Here is a 19949-nt window from a genome sequence, read left to right as displayed (position 1 = left end):
ACAGCCACTGAAAATTGAAATTTTAAAATCATTTAACTGTAGTCCAAATACATACTAGTGTTTGCTTAGTATCCATTTAACCTGAATCTGTTTGTCAAATCCTGCAAAGGACATGGACATTGGATTTCAAATAAAGCTGCTAAATAATCAAATGATCTTTTTCAAAGAAAAAGTATGATGCATGCTGTAGAGCTCTGAAATAAATCAATAAATAATAAATATCAACTGTATTTCTAGTTAAGTCTTATGTCAGTGTCATATTAAAATGAAAATTGAAATCTTTGTGGAAACAAAGAAATGCCAAATTTGACTTTTACATGTAACCAAATACCTAAAGTCTTCCTTTCTAACACTAAAATATTTTGTTTCTTGGATCACATGACTGATAGAACATAACCTGATCAGACAGATCGATGGGACTGATCATTGACAGTTTGGATGTTCAATTTTGAATTTCTCATTTTGAATTTATCTGTCAGAATGTCATTTAAACAGTTTGAATTATTAGATGAAAAATGAGCATGTGATTTGATGAACTTGAATACAGTTCTTTTCTATTCTCTGAATTCATGAACCTTAAAAAATAATTGAAATCTTCTTTTTTCAAAGTGCACAACTTGAAAATCACATTTCAGGGATTTGATTTCAAAATTTGAGACCACATAAATGAAGACAGAGGGTTTTCAAAGTGAAATATTTGTTGTAGGTTCAGTAGTTGTTAAATTTCAGCATTAGCATTGACATTAACTGTGCAGTTGTGAATTAAAATTTAACAATTAGGTATCCATTAGTTTGCAGTATTCAGATCTTTACAGCTGTGTTTTGCTTCCATAAATCTGAGGCCTCGAAAGTAATTAAAGTTGATTTAGAATGAGAATAATCAATTTTGTAGTAAAATGAAAAAGTAAACAGAAATGAAAATTACAGAACATTAGCAGCATTTCTAATCAATTAAAGTTATGTCCTTTTCAGTACCATTGTTGGTTTTGGTGTAGGTCCCGCAGATCTTCCTGCAACTGCTAGAATAAATCCAGCCAAACAGAGCAGTATGAGTCCTCTCATCTTGAAAATTAAATTAGTCTCATATCTGCACATACACCTACTTTATAGTTTCTATGTCAGTAGGAGGAGTTTGTTACAATCCTTGTATGCACATGTTTCATGCTTCACTTGCAGCTTAACATCAAAGTCCAACTTTGTTTGTTTTTTAAACTTTTCTGATATTTTATCTGCTCGCGAAAGGACACTTAACATTTTTAACTTTGTTTATTGTACATTTTGTCTGTTTTTGTGTAGGGAGGTGGAAAGAGAGTCTGTTACCATAACTCACTGATATATGAATATACAGTATGTTTAAGAGGCACTGGATTATTTACATGATGTTATCATATGTGTGTTATTAACATGTCAATATTTCATTTTAAAATATCACTGTTATTGTTAATACTGGTATATCACAACACCCCTATATGTAAATCATATTAGTTAAATAAGAAGTATATTAAAAGAGCAATGTGTACCTATTGTGTGTGCAAACATGAGTACAGCAGTCCAAATAGAAAGTTGGAGCCAAAGACTGTACATTAAATAGGCTGTTTAATATGTGATCTATGGTTGAAGCAAGTTGTTTTCTCGCATCCCTTCCTTCCCAGATAGGCTCTGCAGGAGCACAGGATGCACGCAACGTCTGCTGTGAAGATGTTTCATAATATATAGACAAAATATCAAAAACAACTTTTCTATTGCTTCATTTAATGAATTTTTAGTTCTTACTGTAGCTTTTACGTTATTTTTAGATCTATTTATTATTTTATCCAAATAAAAGTAATAAATAACTGAAAGAATATTTAAAAAAAAAAATCAATAAAAATATTCTGAAATGCACAAATTGTTCAGGGGTTAGCTCTTTTGCCATACAATAACCAACATGGTTGCACAAAGAAATGCAGTTGCAGTTGTTTTGTGTTCTTTCAAATTCAAAGTTAAATATATCACTTATAATTAACCATTTAATGAAAACATTCCCTATAGGCAGTATATGGAAGCACATGTCCACTGATGGGGAAAAAAGGACCTCGTTAGTCATTACCATGAGAAACTCTCAAAATAATGACTTTCATTAGTTTGTCATTATTTTAAAAAACTGATGCATTTTTTGATAAGTCATTATTTTGATAATGTTCTCATTATTTTGAGATAATATATCATTAATTTGAGATTAATTCGAAAAAGTTAGTCAGGTGGCACAATGCGGCCACGCGCTCTGCCTCCGTAGCCGTGCGCGCGCGGTCTCGGTCGTTGCCATGACGATGAAAGAGTAGACAAGAGGTGAGCCGAGGAGCTGAGCTAAGGAGCTGATGAATCGAGCTGAAATGATCCATTTTCGCGTGAGAACACCTCGTTAAAGTTGTGCGGGTGGATTTATTTAATTTATCTGTACAGTCTGGAGCAGTTGACTTGAGTTAAGTGATGTTGTCGTCGTGTTAATGACGGAGGTGTTTCAGTATGAAGGGTCACAGCACTGAGGTCAGAGTGTTTGTCCGAATCAGACCAACGGCAAACTTCGCCAAAGACCTCATTCAGTGTCTTCCAGACGGACAGGTAACTAGCTATAACTTTGAAACGTTTTGACAACACTCACCAGCAGCTACAGCCACATACAAATCCGGGTAACTCACAGGTGATTGTAACGTTGAGTTTTCGCTGAATCAGTCAGTTTCTGTTTTCTTTGGTTAAAAATTAAACTTTAAGCTAACGTTAGCCATCCTTTGCCAGCAAACATGAATGATTTGGGTCATTTGCAAGTCAAAACAGTTCAGTTGTCTATAGTTTAAAGGTGATTAACTGGTGAAAACTGGTTTAATCCGATTGAAAATTTGTGGTTTTGAGGCTACTGTATATATACTGTATATATAACAGTTATGGTTTTCAGGCTACTGTATATATAACAGGGATAAATGGTAAGCTGTACTTAGCCGCAAACATTTGCCGAGTTTCTATCAGGATTTCTTTTGACCTTCAAAGCACTAAATCCATGCTTTACTGTGTGACTTTATGAAAATTTGCACATATCCGACTTTTCTAACCTTTTCCTAAAAGACCCTTTTCAGGGTCGACATTTTGACATGTTACAACAGAAAAGGCACAGATGCTATTTATTACATCAGTTATTCTTATGTGCTGTTTTCGTAGTTTTTTTTTAAAACAGTAAATTAATATCTTTTTTGTTGTTTTGTTTGTTGTTATTTTGTTTGTTTTTCTTTGATGCACAACAAATATTGGAGCTGATGAATTTTTGGCTGAAAACGAGAAATTAATTTATTATTCTAATGATTAAACTATAGGTGATAAATAATGGTTATTGGTTACTGTATTTGATTTGACAGATTATAGCAAAGCATTTAACTTGTAATTCTTAGGCAAAATGCTCTGTGAAGGCCAACGTATATGTGAATTTTTTTATACTTTACTTGAAAAAGTGACGATGTAAAGAGTCACCCCTCTTCTTTGTTTTTGTTGTAATAGGGATGACAGGCACTGTCTTAACCTTTCTTACAGTCAGGTTTGCTTAAATCACGTTACATGACGTTTTTTAAAATACAACAGTGTGAAATTATCAGCTATCAGTATGAGAAGCAGGTAATTAGAAGTTAATATATTGGCTGAGGAAAATCTCACAGCCCTAGGTTTTTACTGTTGGTTGGGCAAAGCAAGCAATTTGAAGACACCACATTAAGCTCTGGGACTTTGTTATGGACAGTTATTACAGTTTTTCAATGACTCAAAACATATTTTTGTGTCCTCAGACAGTGAATATCTATCACAGGAAAATCTCCAAGAAGCCTCTGGACCCCAGGAAAAGTTATGTGAGCTCCTGGTCATTCCGACTGGAAGGCGTCCTGCAGGATGTATCCCAGGAGGAGTTTTATGCCCAAGTGTGCCGGCAGGTGGTACTGGGAGCACTGGATGGTTATAATGGTAGATCTGTTTACTTACATAAAACTGACAGATAGCGGTACCCAATTTAATGTCAACACACTAGGGCAGAATGATATGCAAAAAAAAAAAAAAAAATCATATTGTGATTATTTTGACCAATATTGCCATTGTGTTGAGTCATGATTGTAGTGGGAATGTTAATTTTCAGTAAAGAAAATTAAAATAAATGAAAATTTTTGTTGGAGTCTGGACAATATGATTTGTAGGCTGGGGTGTCTCTTGCTGATAATATTTCAGTTATTTGCTCATCTCTACAACACATTGTATGTTTGTTATTTTCCAGTTGTGTTGTGACACTTATCATAGCTGGTTAAAGGGACCCAATACCCTTGATAATATTGATCAAAGTATTTTCTTTTGGAGATTTTCATCATTTATCCCCCAAGACTTTAGTGTATTGTTTATAGTATTTTTATTCTTCTGTTGTGTGTTTTTCAGGTACTGTGATGTGCTTTGGGCAGACAGGTGCAGGAAAGACCTACACCATGACAGGATCCACAGAATCATATAAGCAAAGAGGCATCATTCCTCGGGCCCTTCAGGAGGTAACTGAAATTTTTTTCCTGTGAAACAGACTGCTCCACTTTAGAAAATATGTTTTTTTATTTACATCTATAACATGTTCTTCAGGTGTTTCAGGAGGTAAAGAAAAGGACAGAGCAGGCCTTCACTGTACACCTGTCTTACCTGGAGATCTACAATGAGACAATGGTGGACCTGCTGTCATCGCTGCAAGGCTCACCACACCCGTCTCCTCACAGTATGGTGGTGATGGAGGAGCCAGGCAGAGGGGTATTCATCAAAGGTCTGTCTCTTCACCCTGTCCACAGCGAGGAGGAGGCTCTCAACCTGCTGTTTGAGGTGTGTGGTTTTTGACTAAATAAATAAATACCTAATAAAAATTTTAATTTAAGGCAAAGTTTATACATTTCTGTATTGCTCCCGTTAAGGGCCCCCTGCTCATGTTGCAGACCACGTGTTTTTTTTTTTTCTTTTTTACCCCTCAGGAGTCAAGAAAATAAAGCAGAAATTTGTACATCTGTAAACTGCAGTTTTAATTTGAAGGGATAGTTTTGATTGCCAGTTGGCAGTCCCCTAGTTTGAAGAAGCAAAGAGAAGTACCAACACATAACAATGTACTGTGGACAGGTCATCAACAAAAGGTATTTTAGCCACTTATAAGAGGTTTATCTTGAAAAATATTTTTAAAAAATATACATTTAAGTGAACACTATATTTAGAATATTTTCATTGCCTTATTTTACTGTCAGATAGCCGTGTCTGACAAAACCACCATTATATAAGACAAATATTGCTCTCTCCAAATCAACTGAACTCCATAGATGAAAATGTAATTTTACCTCAAAGATCAAGGAAGTTACTACTGCTGCCTTGATCTGTTAGTTTTTGTTATTGTGTGTCTTTGGTGAATCTAAAATAACCTTTTAAAGCATCAAATTCACACAGTAAAACAAACAAACAAATCCAACTGAGGCAGGTGTTGACAAGCAACTCACTTGATGTGAGAGAAAATAATTGATATAACCTATGGAGTTTTGTTGGTTTGGAGAAGGCAATATTTGGCTGCTATAATGGCAGTTTCCTGTCAGAAAAGGCTGTCTGACAGCAAGTTGAAACCATGAAAATATTCTAAATGTAATTTATACTTAAACTGATGTTGATATATATATATTTTTTTTCTCGTGTTCTTTAGTTGGACCTTTTTTTTAAGTGGCTAAACTACCCTATGTTGCTCACCCCATCTACCCCACTTCAAATAATCCAAACCATCCTTTTAATTTTTATCTTAGTTTTTTTTGCTTATTATGAAATACAGTTGTTTTTATATGTGCCTTTTATTTTGTGCCTATTTAATTGGGTGCAATAGGGTGGGAGCACCCTTCTTGATGTATAAATTGAAAGTTTGACAGAGCTGTTCCTTCTTTACTCAGGGTGAGATGAATCGCGTTATTGGATCTCATGCTTTGAACAGGAACTCCTCCAGGTCTCACTGTATCTTCACTGTGCATATGGAGGTACGAGTCCAATCCAACCTTTATGGTTTGCTATAATGTTTGCTGTGGTCTCGGTGCTCAAACGTGCCTTTTCCTGTGTGCAATTTTCAGTAAGACAAAACACTGGACAAAATATATTTTCTCCTTCACAGTCTCACTCACGGACTCTATCTGACACCAAGTACGTCACTTCCAAGCTGAATCTGGTAGATTTGGCTGGGTCAGAAAGGCTGGGAAAGACAGGGGTGAGATTGAGATGTCCAACTTCACTTCACTTTACTGCTCATAAAACATGTTACACCGTTTGAGTAAGGCAAAGTCAGGGTATGATATCACTGTAGAGTGCAAATGTGGCTGCTTTTATTACAAGTTCTTTTTGATTTTTTTTAAATTCTTTAGTAAAAGTGAAAAAAGAATACATATATCACATTTCTCTACAATGTCTCAAGTCACTTAAACTTTTCCCACTTAATGTCACTACCTCTTCTTCCAGTCAGAGGGTCAGATGTTAAAGGAAGCCGTGTACATCAATAGGTCCTTGTCGTTCTTGGAGCAGGCCATCCTGGCCCTGGCAGACCGTCGTAGAGACCATGTTCCCTTCAGACAGAGTAAACTCACACATGCCCTCAAAGACTCACTGGGTGAGGCTGCCAGGTTTGCGTAAACTCAGCCTTAAGCTTTTATTTCAAGTCAGTTTTTGTAACAATGTGCTTGTAAATGCAAGGTTGGTGCCTAATAATTGAAGACATATTTTTATCAATGTTGTAACCTTTGTGGGTCAGAGTGCTCTAGAGAGAGCAGCTTATTCTGCTATGGCTTGACTCTCCTTTGGCTTTACCCTGGAGCTGAGAATCAAGACATGGGAACTTTCTGAACTTTCTGAACATTTACTGCCACTAGACAACTTCACTGCTTCTGCTCTTTTCCATTCTTTCCTTTGCTCATCCAAACCCACCATGCAACCATACTGCTGTGATTATGCCACAATCATATGCATTGTGTTTTGTGGAAATAGAACAGGAATATTCACACATCCAAGGAAGCCAGAATGCACAGAAAGTTTGGCTGCTCATTTACTGCTGATGCTTTGAAATGTGCAGACAAGAAAGATCCTGTATAGACGGATAACTTAGTGTGCCGTGAATGCTGTCGTCACACAAGCATGTTGATGTGACGTTTGTGATCTAGACAGGGGTAAGTCTAGCTGTGTAGTAATACTCTGAAACATAATGCATTTGTCTGTGTCTGTAGGAGGGAACTGTAACACTGTGCTTGTGGCCAACATCTACGGTGAGGCTGCACAGATAGAAGAAACAGTAAGGAGTGGAATATATAACATGAACCAAAAAGTCTCTTTCTAACTGTACATGGTGTCATTTCAGTTCTGTAAAATAATTGATGTTCTTTGCAGCTCTCTACTCTGCGGTTTGCTGGAAGAATGAAGTGCATCCAGACTGACCCTGTTGTTAATGAACACTTGGATCCAGCAGTGAGTTCACATGATGTTGCACATACTACATAAATGACAAGATCAAGAGTTACTGGGTTATAGTCTGCATTGTGTTGTACTCTCTGTGTGAGTCATGAAATGTTCTGTTGTGATTAGGCTCAGATCAAGAAACTTCAGAAGGATGTAGAGATGCTGAAAGAGGAACTGTCCCTCTGCAATGCATTGGTGAGTAGAGCTAGCAGAAAAATGAGAGACTGTACGTATTTTATTATAGTGTTTTAGTTTGTTTTGGTTTACTGTTGAACTTGTATCGCAGATCAAAATTCACATTTTAATAAGTTTCCAAGGTGTTGCTCATTTTATTTTCAGGAGAAAATATGTAAATTCAAAATATGTCATGACAGTTCTTATTGAAAGAAAAGGAAGATATTGGAATTCCACCTGTATTAAAGTGAATGCAACTGTCAATACCAGATAGTGCTTTGTAATGTGATACGAAACAGCTGAATGTGTTAATACAGAAGTTTAAATGCCTATTATTCTCCCATCATAAGACAAACCGGTCGAGCATCACAGGCGAGACATTGTCTGAAGCACAGCTTGCTGAGATCAACAGTCAGGTTCAGAGGTACTTGAAGGGGAGCCTCGAGGAAATCAGTGTGAGAACATCGCAAAGATCACAGTCATTAATACTTCCTCTGCCAATATAGCAACAATTTTGGCTTGAATTTCTCTCTGCATGTCATCTAATTACAGATCCTAAGCGTCAGGCAGGTCCAAGCAGTGTTTGCCCAGTTCAAGCTTGCTGTGCAGTGAGTGTTACCTTCCTTTTGTAATGTGCAACTTCAAAATGCAGTTTTGAGTCAAACTAAATTTGGAACAAGGTTTTATTTGTTAATGGTGACTGATTGGTGTGAGTGATGTGTATAAGCAGAGAACAAGAGCGGAAGGTGAAGGCTCAGCTGTGCCAGACCTCCAAGCTGGTGAAGAAAGACCATCGTGCTAGCACAGCTGCTATCAAGGTCAGTCCATCTCTGATTCATAGTTAAAGGGACAGTTCACCCCAAAATTCAAAACAGATATTTTTCTTCTGTAATGGTATTTATCCATCTATTTTGGCGTGAGTTTCCTAGTTTTGGAGATACTGGGGGTAGAGGTGTCTGTCTTCTCTCCAGTGTAATAGAACTAGATGGCATTTGTCATGTGGTGCTCAAAGCACCAAAAAAGAAAACCTTGGTACTACGTTCTTTCTAATAGAAAGAAAGTTGTTCCTACATCAAACTGTTCAAAATATGGTGTGTGGATTATCTTGAGTAACTGTGTCATGAATTTTTTCAAACTGAGTGCCATTATGTTGTAGAGAAGGCTGACACCTCTGTGGCCCATATCTCAAAACTCAACAAAAAAAAATCTAGATGGATAAACAGCACTACAGGCCAAGGAGAAAATATCTATTTTTGATTTTGGGGTGAACTGTCCCTTTAAGGGCTCATCATTGGAACTAGCAGTTGCAGTTTGGTTTGTCTGTTGTAGCGGTAACAGTCCATATAGTGACCAGTTCATAATGACCAAGCGTTGAATCATAAGATGTTGCTTTGTGAACTGTTGAGGAGTGGGATACCAGAGGCAACACTGAAGATGGAGAGTCTCAGTCATCAAAAAATGCCTATCGCCCAACTTCGACTAAAGCCAAAACTAAGAAGTCCCGGGAAAAACAGAGGTAAGTGAATGTTCTAGTTTCTAGTTTGTTATTGTAGTCCCACCTGTTCATTTGTCGGTTTTTGTCATGTTTGCCATAATAAAAGCATTTAAATAACAAAACACAGGACTTTTATTGTGAAAAATTTAAGGAAACTGCTGTTTGTAGATGTATATACAAACCTCTGCCGTGCTAGGCTGATGAGCCAAGTCAACCTGAGTCGGGCCAGGCCAGCTCTGTCTATAGAAAAGGGCCAATAGTGTACTGATTGAAGCCTGCAGGACTGGATTAAGTTAAATGCATCAATTTGGTTTTTCAAGGAAGCATTTGGAGAGCGCCTCCAAATCAAAGCTGAATTCTGTCCGGACACCTGAGAGGGAACAGGAGTCACAAGAACCAGACACTGAGAGCCAGGACACCCATGAATCACAACTGCCTGGCAATGAGTTCTTACACCCTGAGTGAGTATGACATGAATATAGCCTTGTCTATTAAATGGTCTGCTGAGATGTCTGCGGCGGGCCTATAACTGTAATGTGCACACTGTTATTACTGCTGAAAGGCTTGCTGTCTCTGCTCAGCTCTCCTCCACCAAAAGAAGAGGCCTTCGAGGATTTCAAGGCGGGACAAGGCAGCAAGATCAACTGCATCCTGAAGGAGAACAAGGCCGTGCTGCTGGAACGCCGCAGCCTTCTTCGACAGCTCGCTGAGGAGGTAAACGCTGTCAAGAGAGATATCGACTGCACCACAGCCACCATACAGCAGCAAAAGGAGCAGAGAGGAGCCCAAGGTACTGTTTATATCAAGTAATACTTCTGAAAACTAGATTTGATTTTTGCTTTGCTGCTCTTGCATTTCCCATTATATATACAAGTTTCATCACGATTTGCTGATATCACAAAGTCTGCCACAAATTAACTTTGCTTCAATCCGCCCAAAGACAAAGTAAACTAAGCGGTGCTACCTATACTCATTTATTATTTTCCCTTAACATATTGAATAAATGTAGTATTGTTTCACCGCATATTTTGTCTTTTAGAATTAAGAACCAAAGATGAGTTAAATACTTAAATTTTCCTGGCATCTGTGCAGCCTTGTTGATTGACTGTGTCTGATTTGGTTTTCTGATGCAGAAAAGATAGTCTCGTTACTTTTCTGATATCTACATCACTGCATGAACATAAGTAGATGTAAATGAAAATGTTGCAGGCCGTGACGTACAGGAGTAGAGGCAGCTCACACAGCGGTAAACATTTTTCCGCGCTCGCTGCCTGCTCCAAGTGAAATGAAAAACACTGCTTGTATGACCAATTGATTCCTTATAAATTCTGATTTTTATATTTTAGAAAACATAACCCTTGGAAAAGTATTTTTTTCCCAACAGTTTTATTTATTTATTTCTTTATCCAGACATGGAAATTATAAGATCAAATCTTATGCTTTATTATACTGCGCAGAAACCCTGACAGTCAGAACTGGTCTGCACAGTGTGGGTTTGTCCTGATGGTCCTGCCAAAAGGTCTGTGAGATCTAAGAGTTTAATGTATTTTTCATTGTGTGCTTTTGTGTGAAGGTCAGTATTTGGTCATGGAGGGGGAGCCACTGCTGCAGGAGCCAGATGCTACTTTATTGATGCAGCTCAGAGAGCTGAAAGTCCTGTACCGCCAGAGATATGAGGTGCTGCGGGACATCAAGGCAGAGGTCAACTACTGTCAGCACCTGGTGGATCAGTGCCGGGTGCGCCTGCTCTCTGGTCAGTCCTCCAAATATCTACGTCTTCCTGACACAGTTTTGAGCTCTCATAGCTGAAACAACCTGTACCTTAGAAAGATGAGACATAATTAATTGTTCATGTTGCAGAATTTGAGAACTGGTATGAGAAGTTTTTCCTGATGCCTGAGAAGGAGCCCCTTAGAGACGTAAGTCTGCCTCACATTTACAACACGTTTAAGCTAAATAATGATTATGTATAGTTTCACATAATAACTCCAAGACATAAAGAAAGAACAAGTGCAAGACTCATGAATACAGGGAATTATATATTTTCTAACAAGTCCCAGCCAGCTATAAGCAATGGAAAGGAAATCTTTTTTTTGTTTGACATGTGGTCATGAGTTATTATCTGCTGATCTTAGGAGGAGGATGCAGAGGAACAGCTTCTTCCTGACAGCCCCAGCTCCGAGTCCTTCTACAATGCTCACTACAGAACTATGAAAAGGGTGAGTGTCCCATTCTGTTTTATTATTGTTGAAATCTTTTTACTGATTTTACAACCAATTTTATAGAGAATAAATGGTAACAAATCCAGGATGCCACCCACTCTGCTCTATATTCTAATGAATGACTGTATACTTGAACCAAAAAAAAAAAAATCAAAGAACATGAAGTGAATGATGGTGGTGGTGGAAACATCTTTACTTGCTTATTTGGCCATGTCACCTCACCAATCACTTATCGATTGCTTATTGGACACTATTTTCATGTGTTTGACTAATGTGGACAACAGTTGTTGAAACTGATTCAGTGTTGAGGGAGAGTGCTGTAGCCGGCAGAAGTGAAACTTGAGTTGCATCTTAATCCCTCTGGGCAACTGTGCACTATCAAACACATCCACAAAAAGTGCTTATTTTTTGCTGATAACAGGATCAGATTGTTACTTTAAGTGTCTGACAACATTACAGAAAGGATCACTACAGAGAATCACCTTTTTGTTTAACCAGACAGCTGTTTTATTGCTCTCGCTGAACTAACCAGATTTCTTTATGGAAATTAACAGAAACAAAATAAAACTCAACAAAAACCTATTGGTTCACTTTAGCACTGTTCCAACAATCAGCAAGTCTGGTTTGGTTGAAATAAACCCTTAATTCACTGCCATACTACTATCTAAGTAGATATATATTAATAATCAATATTCCGTCTACAATTAACCTTTTTGATTTTTCTGTCTGTACAGAGGAACAGCAGAGCGCTGGTCTTCACTCCAGTGCAGAGGAACTCGTCTGGACAGAGGAGACTTCCTCCAATTCCACCTGTTACCTAAAGTGAAGTGAGTTTTACGTACAAACCGAAGTTTGTGAACTACGGCGTCCACGTGCTAAATGTGATGAAATGTAATTTTCATTCAAGCACAAAAGACACAACACAATGAATCAGCTTCTTAAATGAAAAGTAAAATTTATTATTCCTGAACCACAAAATAGACTTCTTTGGTTGTACAAATTCACTAGTTACAGTCTTGTATGAGCTCTAACCCTCGACCCTAGGACTTCTGATCCCTTCCCTCCGACCTATTTGCAAGTAAAAGCCCCCAAAGAGAACTCAAGACAAAAGAATAAACACAAAAACTTGAAACACTGCATTAATAATGTAGTGAAACCCACCTGGAAAAAAAGATTTACCTACTGTAAGTTAAAAAAAAAAAAAAAAAGGATATCAGCCATTGCAAATGTTATCAAACAAACTGAATTTCAGTCAGTGAGAGCAACATGGAAAGCTATTATTAGAAGACCCTACATTAAATTAACACAAATGCTACTATACTGTGATTCTGCAAAAATACCCATCAGATACATAGACTGACAGTATGTCGAGCAATGAACTGAAATGAGATCAATGTCTTGAGAGGGATTTCTAACTGGCTCTCCCATTAACAAACCAATATACATGCAGAGAGCGTCCCAATGCCAAGCCTGTCCAAACCCAGACGCATCAGCAGTCCAGACACTCGCTTGGGTCTAGGTCAAGACCGGCTCAGTTTCAAACCCAAAGTTTGCTTTCCTTTCAGTATTTGTACATTATTCACACAATAATAAATGATTCTTTTCAGTGGCATCAGATTTAAATTAACCATAGACAGAAAAATAAAACACCTGCTACCTTCACGCCACTCTGGAATACCTCCAGATAATTCAAGGATAGATATGAATGATTCACATTGCTAAAAAAAAACAAAAAAAAAACCCATATCAGGGCAGGGTAAGTACCGTTAATTAGTAAATGATGCTAAAAATGTTGCCAAATGTATTATATATTTGATAATGTGAACTGTTTTCTGTCAGGTCAATGCTGCTGCCTCCAGTGTAGTTATTATCTACAAGGGGAATGTAACACAGTCAGTAAGTCTGGGCAGTCACCAACATTTCAGTTTAACCCATGATGATGTGCAACAGCTATCTGTTGTCCTAGCAATCTAATTAACTTCTCTCAAACCCCCCTGGGGGATTCATAATCGTATATAAAGTAGATTCAATGATATAAAGTGATATGCAGTTCATAAGATGAAAGCTTTGATTTAGTGAGCCATAACAATCATTGTTTTGTTGTTTTTATGATAAGCTATAATAAGCCTTAATCATGCTCTTAATGTCCAAAAGAAGTGGATGGGTTAAAACAGTGTAAAATAGAAGGCCTTCAATTTCAATGATAAAACAATAAATTACTTAAGATATGTTTTTTTAAAAAGCTGATGAGTGGCAGTGCAAAAAAAAGATATGTACTGTTTCTATTTAAAAAAACAAACTCTCTCCACACTGTGACTGTGAAGGTAGCAGGATGTTCCCTCCTCAATTAATATATACACTCCTGTCCGTCCAAGTCTCAAGAAACCCCTGACATTTTACAATCGAGTCACTGAAAGCCTAAAAATATCGTTAGTATAGCTATGACCCATTTCTTTTGTTTTCCAGTATGTTTTTTAAAACAGCAAAATCATTGGAGGTGTGAAAAATAAAAAACTAAAAACTTCGGTCACCTTTTTAAAATAGCTTCTACTAGGTAAACCGAGCGTAGAACAAAAAAAAAGAAAAGAATGGTCTGTAAGTAGCGATCCTAGCTAACCACACTAGCTCTTTCTTGCCCTTCAGGGACTGTTGATCAACTTGCCAACTCATCCACAGACTGTTTAGGCAAGACTGGCACGCAGGATATAAGTGAGTGTGTATGTGTGGTGACTATTGTAGTCTCCTCAGTGGTTATATATAGGAGAGTTAAATCTCACTCTACTCACACTGTGTGTAGTGTTTTAGTGACTCTGCACCTCTTATGGATGCGCCCATGTGTTACCAGTGTTCCACAGTGTGTTTCAATGATTGTGTGTGTGTGTGTTTGCATTTTGTATCCGGATTTCTTATCTCAGTGTGAGATGTTACGTGGGCACGGCGGTTTCCAGGCTGCGGCGGCCCTGCCTCAGTTTGCGCTTGTTGCTGTACAGAGCCATCTCCTCCAAGGCTGAGGTGGCAGGCAGCGCGGTGGGTACCTCGGCCTCGGGGCTTGCAGCGGGCCCTAGACAACAACAAAAGAGACAGGTCAACTTAAGTCACTGCAACACATCCATCATGCTACTGTAATCACTCCATAACAGCAGCTGTGGAGTATCTGACTGATGAGAAAGCGGGTTGATCCCCTAAACCTGCGAGAGAAGCCCCACATTCAGATCAGCAGCTGGGAAAAAAAGCAGGACCCAAAAGTGTCGCAGAAAACTGAAGCATAAATTACTGCGTGTTTAAACCAGCCACCTCAATGAGCTCTGTAGTCACACTTAATAAATATCCTCCTCAGTCTTTTGTCCTGGAAGCTCAGAAGCATTTCTACTTTAGGTGTCAAAGAAAAATAACAATGGCTTAATTTTGAGTGAGAAATGTAGAATTTAACTTGTATTGGTATGGACTAAATTTCTGGTATTGTGACATCCTTAACATATGCAAGACAAAAACTTCTACACAGTTCAATTCTTTGATCCACCTGCTCTGCTGGCATAGCAATACATTCTCCGTCTGAAGTGCAACTTGTGTCTTCTATTGCATCACTACAACAGTTAACATCAGTAAACCACGCTTCCAAAATAAGGTCAGGGAAGGCGAACCTTTGGTTGTTGCATGACTACATTTCCCAGCACCTGCATGACCCGGTTTCTTGTGTGCTTGTAAACACACTTACTGACAGGCTACTTACACACTGCAACACTCACTGCTGAGATCCAATTGTTTGGCTGTTCATGTTATCTTTTTTTTTAAATGTGGCCAGTACCAGACTCCAGTGTGAGCTGGACATAGTCCTGAATTTGGTTCTTTTGGAATGCACAAAAGAACGGTAACATGTGACACAACGTCAACAGATGTCACTGAAGTTGGAGTTTGATTTGTAAGTTAAAGTGCAGTGGAAGCCAGCAAGTTTGTGAGCAGATGATAACAAGGACAAGGAGAAAGAGACAATTCTTTAAATTATCGCTTTTTGTGCAGCAATGGCTGCTACTTCTGCGACAGAGGTGGGTGTGTGTGTGTGTGTGGATGTTGAGTAAGAGCTAGGAGTGGTAGGATTGTGACATGAATGACACCAATGAATCCAAAATTTCAGGATGTCAAGGGCCACGTTTAACTACATCTGTCTGTGACTCTTTAAGAAACTCATGGCAAGATTTAAAGTGATGTAAAAGTCACATGAATTCAGATGACTGTTTACACTGAGTTGGATTAAAAAGAACTATCTGATTTAGAAATATGAAAGTTGCCCAAATTCAGTTTGAAAAGACCAGATTCTATGGCTTTGTTTAGACTGCAGGCAAATCAAATTTATTTCTAAAATCGGATCTTTAAGACAGACTGTACACACTATTATTTGCAAGTGACCAGATCAAATTTGTATCTCATGACATCACCAACCTATCTGTATGGGTTGTTCTAAGGACACAGGTGTCAGTAACTGCTTACAATAGTGACATGGCTTTCCAACATGGAAGCATGAGAAACAGATCCATCATGTTGTTATCAATCAGTCACTGTCAAGTCACAGTGCAGGATTGAAAGGTATGAATTGCAGTTGCTCTGATGCACTTCTGTCAGTCTGGATTTGATGTTATCGTTGTGTGTTGTGTAGCAGTTGACACAAAAGTTAATCTGATTGGAACATCTGGACTGAGACACATTTGTAGAAATCCAATTTGAAGTGCATTTCAAACCAACTGTTTTTTTTTCTGTCAAGGCTTCATAAAATCTGTCTGGATATGCCAAAAATTGGATTTGAACTGGCAGTCAAAACAAAACCTGTGCAATTTATGCTGTTCTGAACATTACCTAACAAGATGATTAGAAACACTTAGAGCTCCCTGTAATCACTACTTTCAGTCAAAGCTTTAAACATTCATGCACAATCTGGATCACGTTTTTTTGTGAGATTGTTAGTTTGGACAGCAAATTTCTCCTCCACTTTAGACTTTGTATTTTGCGGGCAGCAGCAGGCGAAAGCACGTCCAGCTAGACACCCGTTTTCATACCTGAACCCACAATTAAATCAATTTGTCACACAACCAGCAGGTTAGAGTATAAATGCACAAACCAACACACGCTCTCCCCATAAATACAATCACAAATAGACCCAAAGACACATGCACACAGGATCCTACCAATAAGAGCTGCTTATCCCAGGTAGTCACCTGAATCAAAAGGGACAGAAGAAATTGAGATAATATATTTTTCTCAAAGCCTGTTCTAATGCAGTAACACACCGAATAGCTCTAGTACTCACCTGGGTTGGTGGAACCGTCGTCGATGAACTGCGTGTCATCAGCTGTGTCTGGGGACTGGAAGGCAAGAGGAGACAGTCAATAACTAAGCAACAGAGGTGTTTTAGTCACCTGCGTCCCAGGGGAAGCCGTCACCATGTGAGCAGGGGAGCTGGCAGCGAGGGAGACTGTGAGAAGACGTGCCAGCCGCTCACTGCCGGTTTAGCAGACAGCACTGAAGCTCCCAATCTGTCAGAGCCACTAAAGCCAGAGTATATCTACTCGACTACTCCCCCAGGAGAGATTGGCATGTTAAAGGAAAGGGAGGTTAAGTTAGGTCATCAGTTCCGGGGTTGGTTGTGTAGTGTAGGCACATCCACAAAGAGACAGCAAATAGGGCAACAGTACAGCACCAACAAGAGTCACCGACGCACAACGGAAAAACCAAGCAGCATGTTGAAATGTTCTGTATGTGTGCTGATGATGCTATATACCAAATAAATTCCCCTTTACTCTTTATCGTTACCAGTGTTGAGCTGTTTATTCTACATGGGGACACTCTCAAGGGGCTGCTATGACCTGCAAGCTGAAGATCATGTGACCAACGTCTGCTAGCTTGTTAACTGTACGACACAAGAGACACTAGCTGCTGATTTAACAGTGTTGAGTTGCCACAAAATGTTGTAACTGAAAGATTTCAACAAGAATGAAAGAAAATAACATTTGTCGTCTTTTTCCTAGAACAGCATTGAACTGTATCCTCTTTATTAACTGATATTTCTCCAGACTTATTTTTAATGTTTTTGGGCGACAACAATCTGATGGCAATTCTTTGATTACAGAACTGATGCAAAAATTGTTAATTGTATAAATAGCTTCTTCTACTTCATCTTTTCATTAATCTTACCAGCTCACCGGAAGCTGACAGGATACAAGATACAGGATATTTATTCATCATTATACAATTAAGTTGTATAGGGAGATTTTGGTGTAATTCAGTCTTTGATTGATTAGATTGACTGTAGAGATTAAAAAATAAAAACACCACCAGATCCATGCATTATGTTTTTCGACTGTGGATTGACAGAAACAGGACGGGACAGGAGTCATTCTTCCAGGAACAGGGACAAGTCACTTGCTAAAATATTAGCCTCTGTGGCTTCTACGTATTGACAGCTTGATGTCTATGTTGCGGTTGACTAGCAGCAGTGTTCTCATGACCTAACCACTTGAAACGCCAAGCATATTGTGTATCGACCCATGTCACGACCACAGGCTCAGTAGTTCCATTTGAAGGCAGCAATTGTGTGATAAATTCTGCTGTCATGTGACCTTCACCTTGCAGATCATAGTGGTTGCTTGATTCTCCTTTTCTGCATAATTACGGTTTTTAGTCACCTTACTGACATCAACACAGCATTTAAACACTGTTTTTCTAGGTTCATACGCAGTCTGAAACATTCTGCAAACACAGAGATGTCAATTAAATTACACCCACCAAAGGGAGAATACAAACAAGGAGAGGAGGTCAATGTGCAACAACCAAACCACACAAGATCCCACGCTCAGAGGAGCACAGACTGACAGTGACACAGACGACCACAGATACTGGACCCCATCAAATGAAAAGACCACTTCCGGACAAGCTCTGCTCACTCCAGCACCCCTCCAGGATTCCCCTGCTTCCCCTCCCGTCTCAACTACTTCACACAAACCTACACAAAACGTCTAGCCTAATGTCAGCGCAGGAGGAGGAGACCCTTCAGCAGAACCGGAGCCTGAAGTTACCCCTCTGCCTGACATGTGACCCATGCGTGGAACAAGACAGCCGATGGAAGTGAATGTGAGAGTGGATGAGATGCAGAGTTTGTGGCCATTTTCCCCCGGAACCAATTCTGGTTAGTTAGTGGGATCAAGAACCTGTCTGTGATTGATTAGTTAGCTGAGAGGTCGATGGCTGTGAATGGTTATTGCTGTAGTTGCTTTTACATTTGTGAGTGATAAGTGGGAGGCAGAACGTGAGAACGTGAGGGAGACCCAGGGCTGATTTTTTGGTGTCATTTAAGTCTACCTTCATTGTGCGAGTGAGAGTTAGTGAGCCACACCACTATAGTGCAGAGCAAGAGGTGCTGATCAATCACTGAGCCAAAACCTAGTCTTGAGTCGCACTGATGCCTCTTGATTAACAGAGAAACTAGAGGTGGGGAGGCAGCAGGGAAAGCCAGGGGGAGGGGAGGAGGCCGGGGGCCCCGGGAGCTCAGCATGCAGCCAATACCTGGATGTCGTATACGGGTTTGGAAGAAGGAATGGCGGCAAACTGTCGGTAGTCAAACTTCTTTGACGACAGGGACTAGAAGGATAGCAAACAGGAATGAGCAGAGGTCGAGGAGGGAAAAACAAGGACAGAGAGAAAGAAGGAGAGTGGGAGAAAGTAAACAATGGAGGAGAAAGGGTGGAGAGGTGAAATGTCAAGAAAAGGAAAATGAATAACAAAAGGATGAGGGGAAAAAGAAAACAGAGAGAGGTGGGAGGCAGAGAGGCTAATGGGTGATTCAAACAGCTAGCTGTGGCCAGCTGTAGCTGATTGGTTAGAGTGACAATGGGCAAGATGGTGGATTAATGCCAATGTGTTTTGAAGCTTATGCACTTTTCCCCCTTTCCAGCTTCTAAACCAACAATCTTACTTGTTGCCGTTCTCAAATAAAGCTCCTAAAATCAAAACTGCAAAGTCAGTGTTACAGCATTGTTCAAATATTTGATGATTCGAGCTCTTCAGGTCCATAAAACGTTCACACTGACACAAAAGCCAGTGGAAACTTCAGTCAAAAGCAAAGTGGGAAATTAAAAAAAGGTTCAGTGCTTACCAGTCTGCCTGGAGAGGTTAGTGCTCGTGGACTGAGCTCTGTTAGAGGAAAAAATAAAATGTGAAATTAGAACAGAACGGCCAAGGGAGATAGGAATGAAACATCAACATGTCATCAAACACAGTCATGTAATTAAAAAAATAAAAAAGAGGCCTCTGCGGCTTTAGTGACAGTAGCTTCCTACCTTCCATAGGTGTGGGAGAGGGCGTGGGGGCGGGTGAGGGCGACTCCGTCAGCTGGTCTAGTGTGCCGCGTTTCTTCCCGTCCCGAGACTTGGCGATGACCATCTGAGCTTTCAGTGCATCCTGCTCCAGAGACTTCATTCTGCAAGAGGAACCACCACCATCAGATAAATGACGGTAGAAAATAAGCGAAGACTTACATACATACAGAAACAAAGACTGATGGAGGCACACACACCGCT

General features: G+C 39.3%; 2 protein-coding genes across 24 annotated transcripts in view; one reads left to right on the top strand and one right to left on the bottom strand.

Annotated features, from left to right (window-relative positions):
- The first annotated feature begins 2504 nt into the window (after positions 1-2504).
- Positions 2505-12282, top strand: kif9 (kinesin family member 9). The gene is made up of 20 exons (XM_084747529.1): positions 2505-2601; positions 3807-3978; positions 4438-4544; positions 4630-4860; positions 5952-6035; positions 6167-6259; positions 6508-6655; positions 7266-7330; positions 7426-7503; positions 7621-7689; positions 8019-8123; positions 8221-8276; positions 8399-8486; positions 9075-9184; positions 9484-9624; positions 9745-9953; positions 10737-10916; positions 11024-11082; positions 11299-11382; positions 12120-12282. Exons 1-20 carry the CDS (start codon positions 2506-2508, stop codon positions 12204-12206), a joined length of 2262 nt encoding a protein of 753 aa, XP_084603655.1. The 5' UTR covers position 2505; the 3' UTR covers positions 12207-12282.
- A 33-nt stretch (positions 12283-12315) lies between these two features.
- Positions 12316-19949, bottom strand: part of scrib (scribble planar cell polarity protein) — an 86884-nt gene continuing 79250 nt past the window's right edge. For 18 of the 23 annotated variants that reach the window (XR_014772732.1, XR_014772741.1, XR_014772740.1 and 15 more), the window contains 5 exons: positions 19710-19849; positions 19526-19563; positions 18937-19011; positions 16563-16739; positions 12316-14446 (listed from right to left, as the gene is read on the bottom strand). Coding sequence is in view for 2 of the 23 variants with exons in the window: in XM_084747527.1 (XP_084603653.1) it covers positions 14310-14446; positions 16685-16739; positions 18937-19011; positions 19526-19563; positions 19710-19849 (445 nt within the window). In the remaining 21 variants the exon portion in view is untranslated. The remainder of the gene's footprint in view (positions 14447-16562; positions 16740-18936; positions 19012-19525; positions 19564-19709; positions 19850-19949) is intronic. The other 5 variants (XR_014772737.1, XR_014772743.1, XR_014772752.1 and 2 more) reach the window with 2 other exon arrangements.

This window comes from Lutjanus erythropterus, chromosome 21 (assembly GCF_056507025.1).
Source record: "Lutjanus erythropterus isolate fLutEry1 chromosome 21, fLutEry1.hap2, whole genome shotgun sequence".
In the NCBI taxonomy this organism is placed as follows: domain Eukaryota; kingdom Metazoa; phylum Chordata; class Actinopteri; order Lutjaniformes; family Lutjanidae; genus Lutjanus; species Lutjanus erythropterus.
This window is presented reverse-complemented; position numbering and strand designations above follow the sequence as displayed.

What these genes read in the sequence shown, in the direction of transcription:
- kif9 (XM_084747529.1), top strand. Translation starts at nt 2,506, where the DNA reads ATGAAGGGTCACAGCACTGAGGTCAGAGTGTTTGTCCGAATCAGACCA. An exon ending in TTCCTCGGGCCCTTCAGGAG is followed by an intron (nt 4,545 to 4,629) that starts GTAACTGAAATT and finishes CATGTTCTTCAG; the next exon opens with GTGTTTCAGGAGGTAAAGAA. An exon ending in TCTTCACTGTGCATATGGAG is followed by an intron (nt 6,036 to 6,166) that starts GTACGAGTCCAA and finishes TCTCCTTCACAG; the next exon opens with TCTCACTCACGGACTCTATC.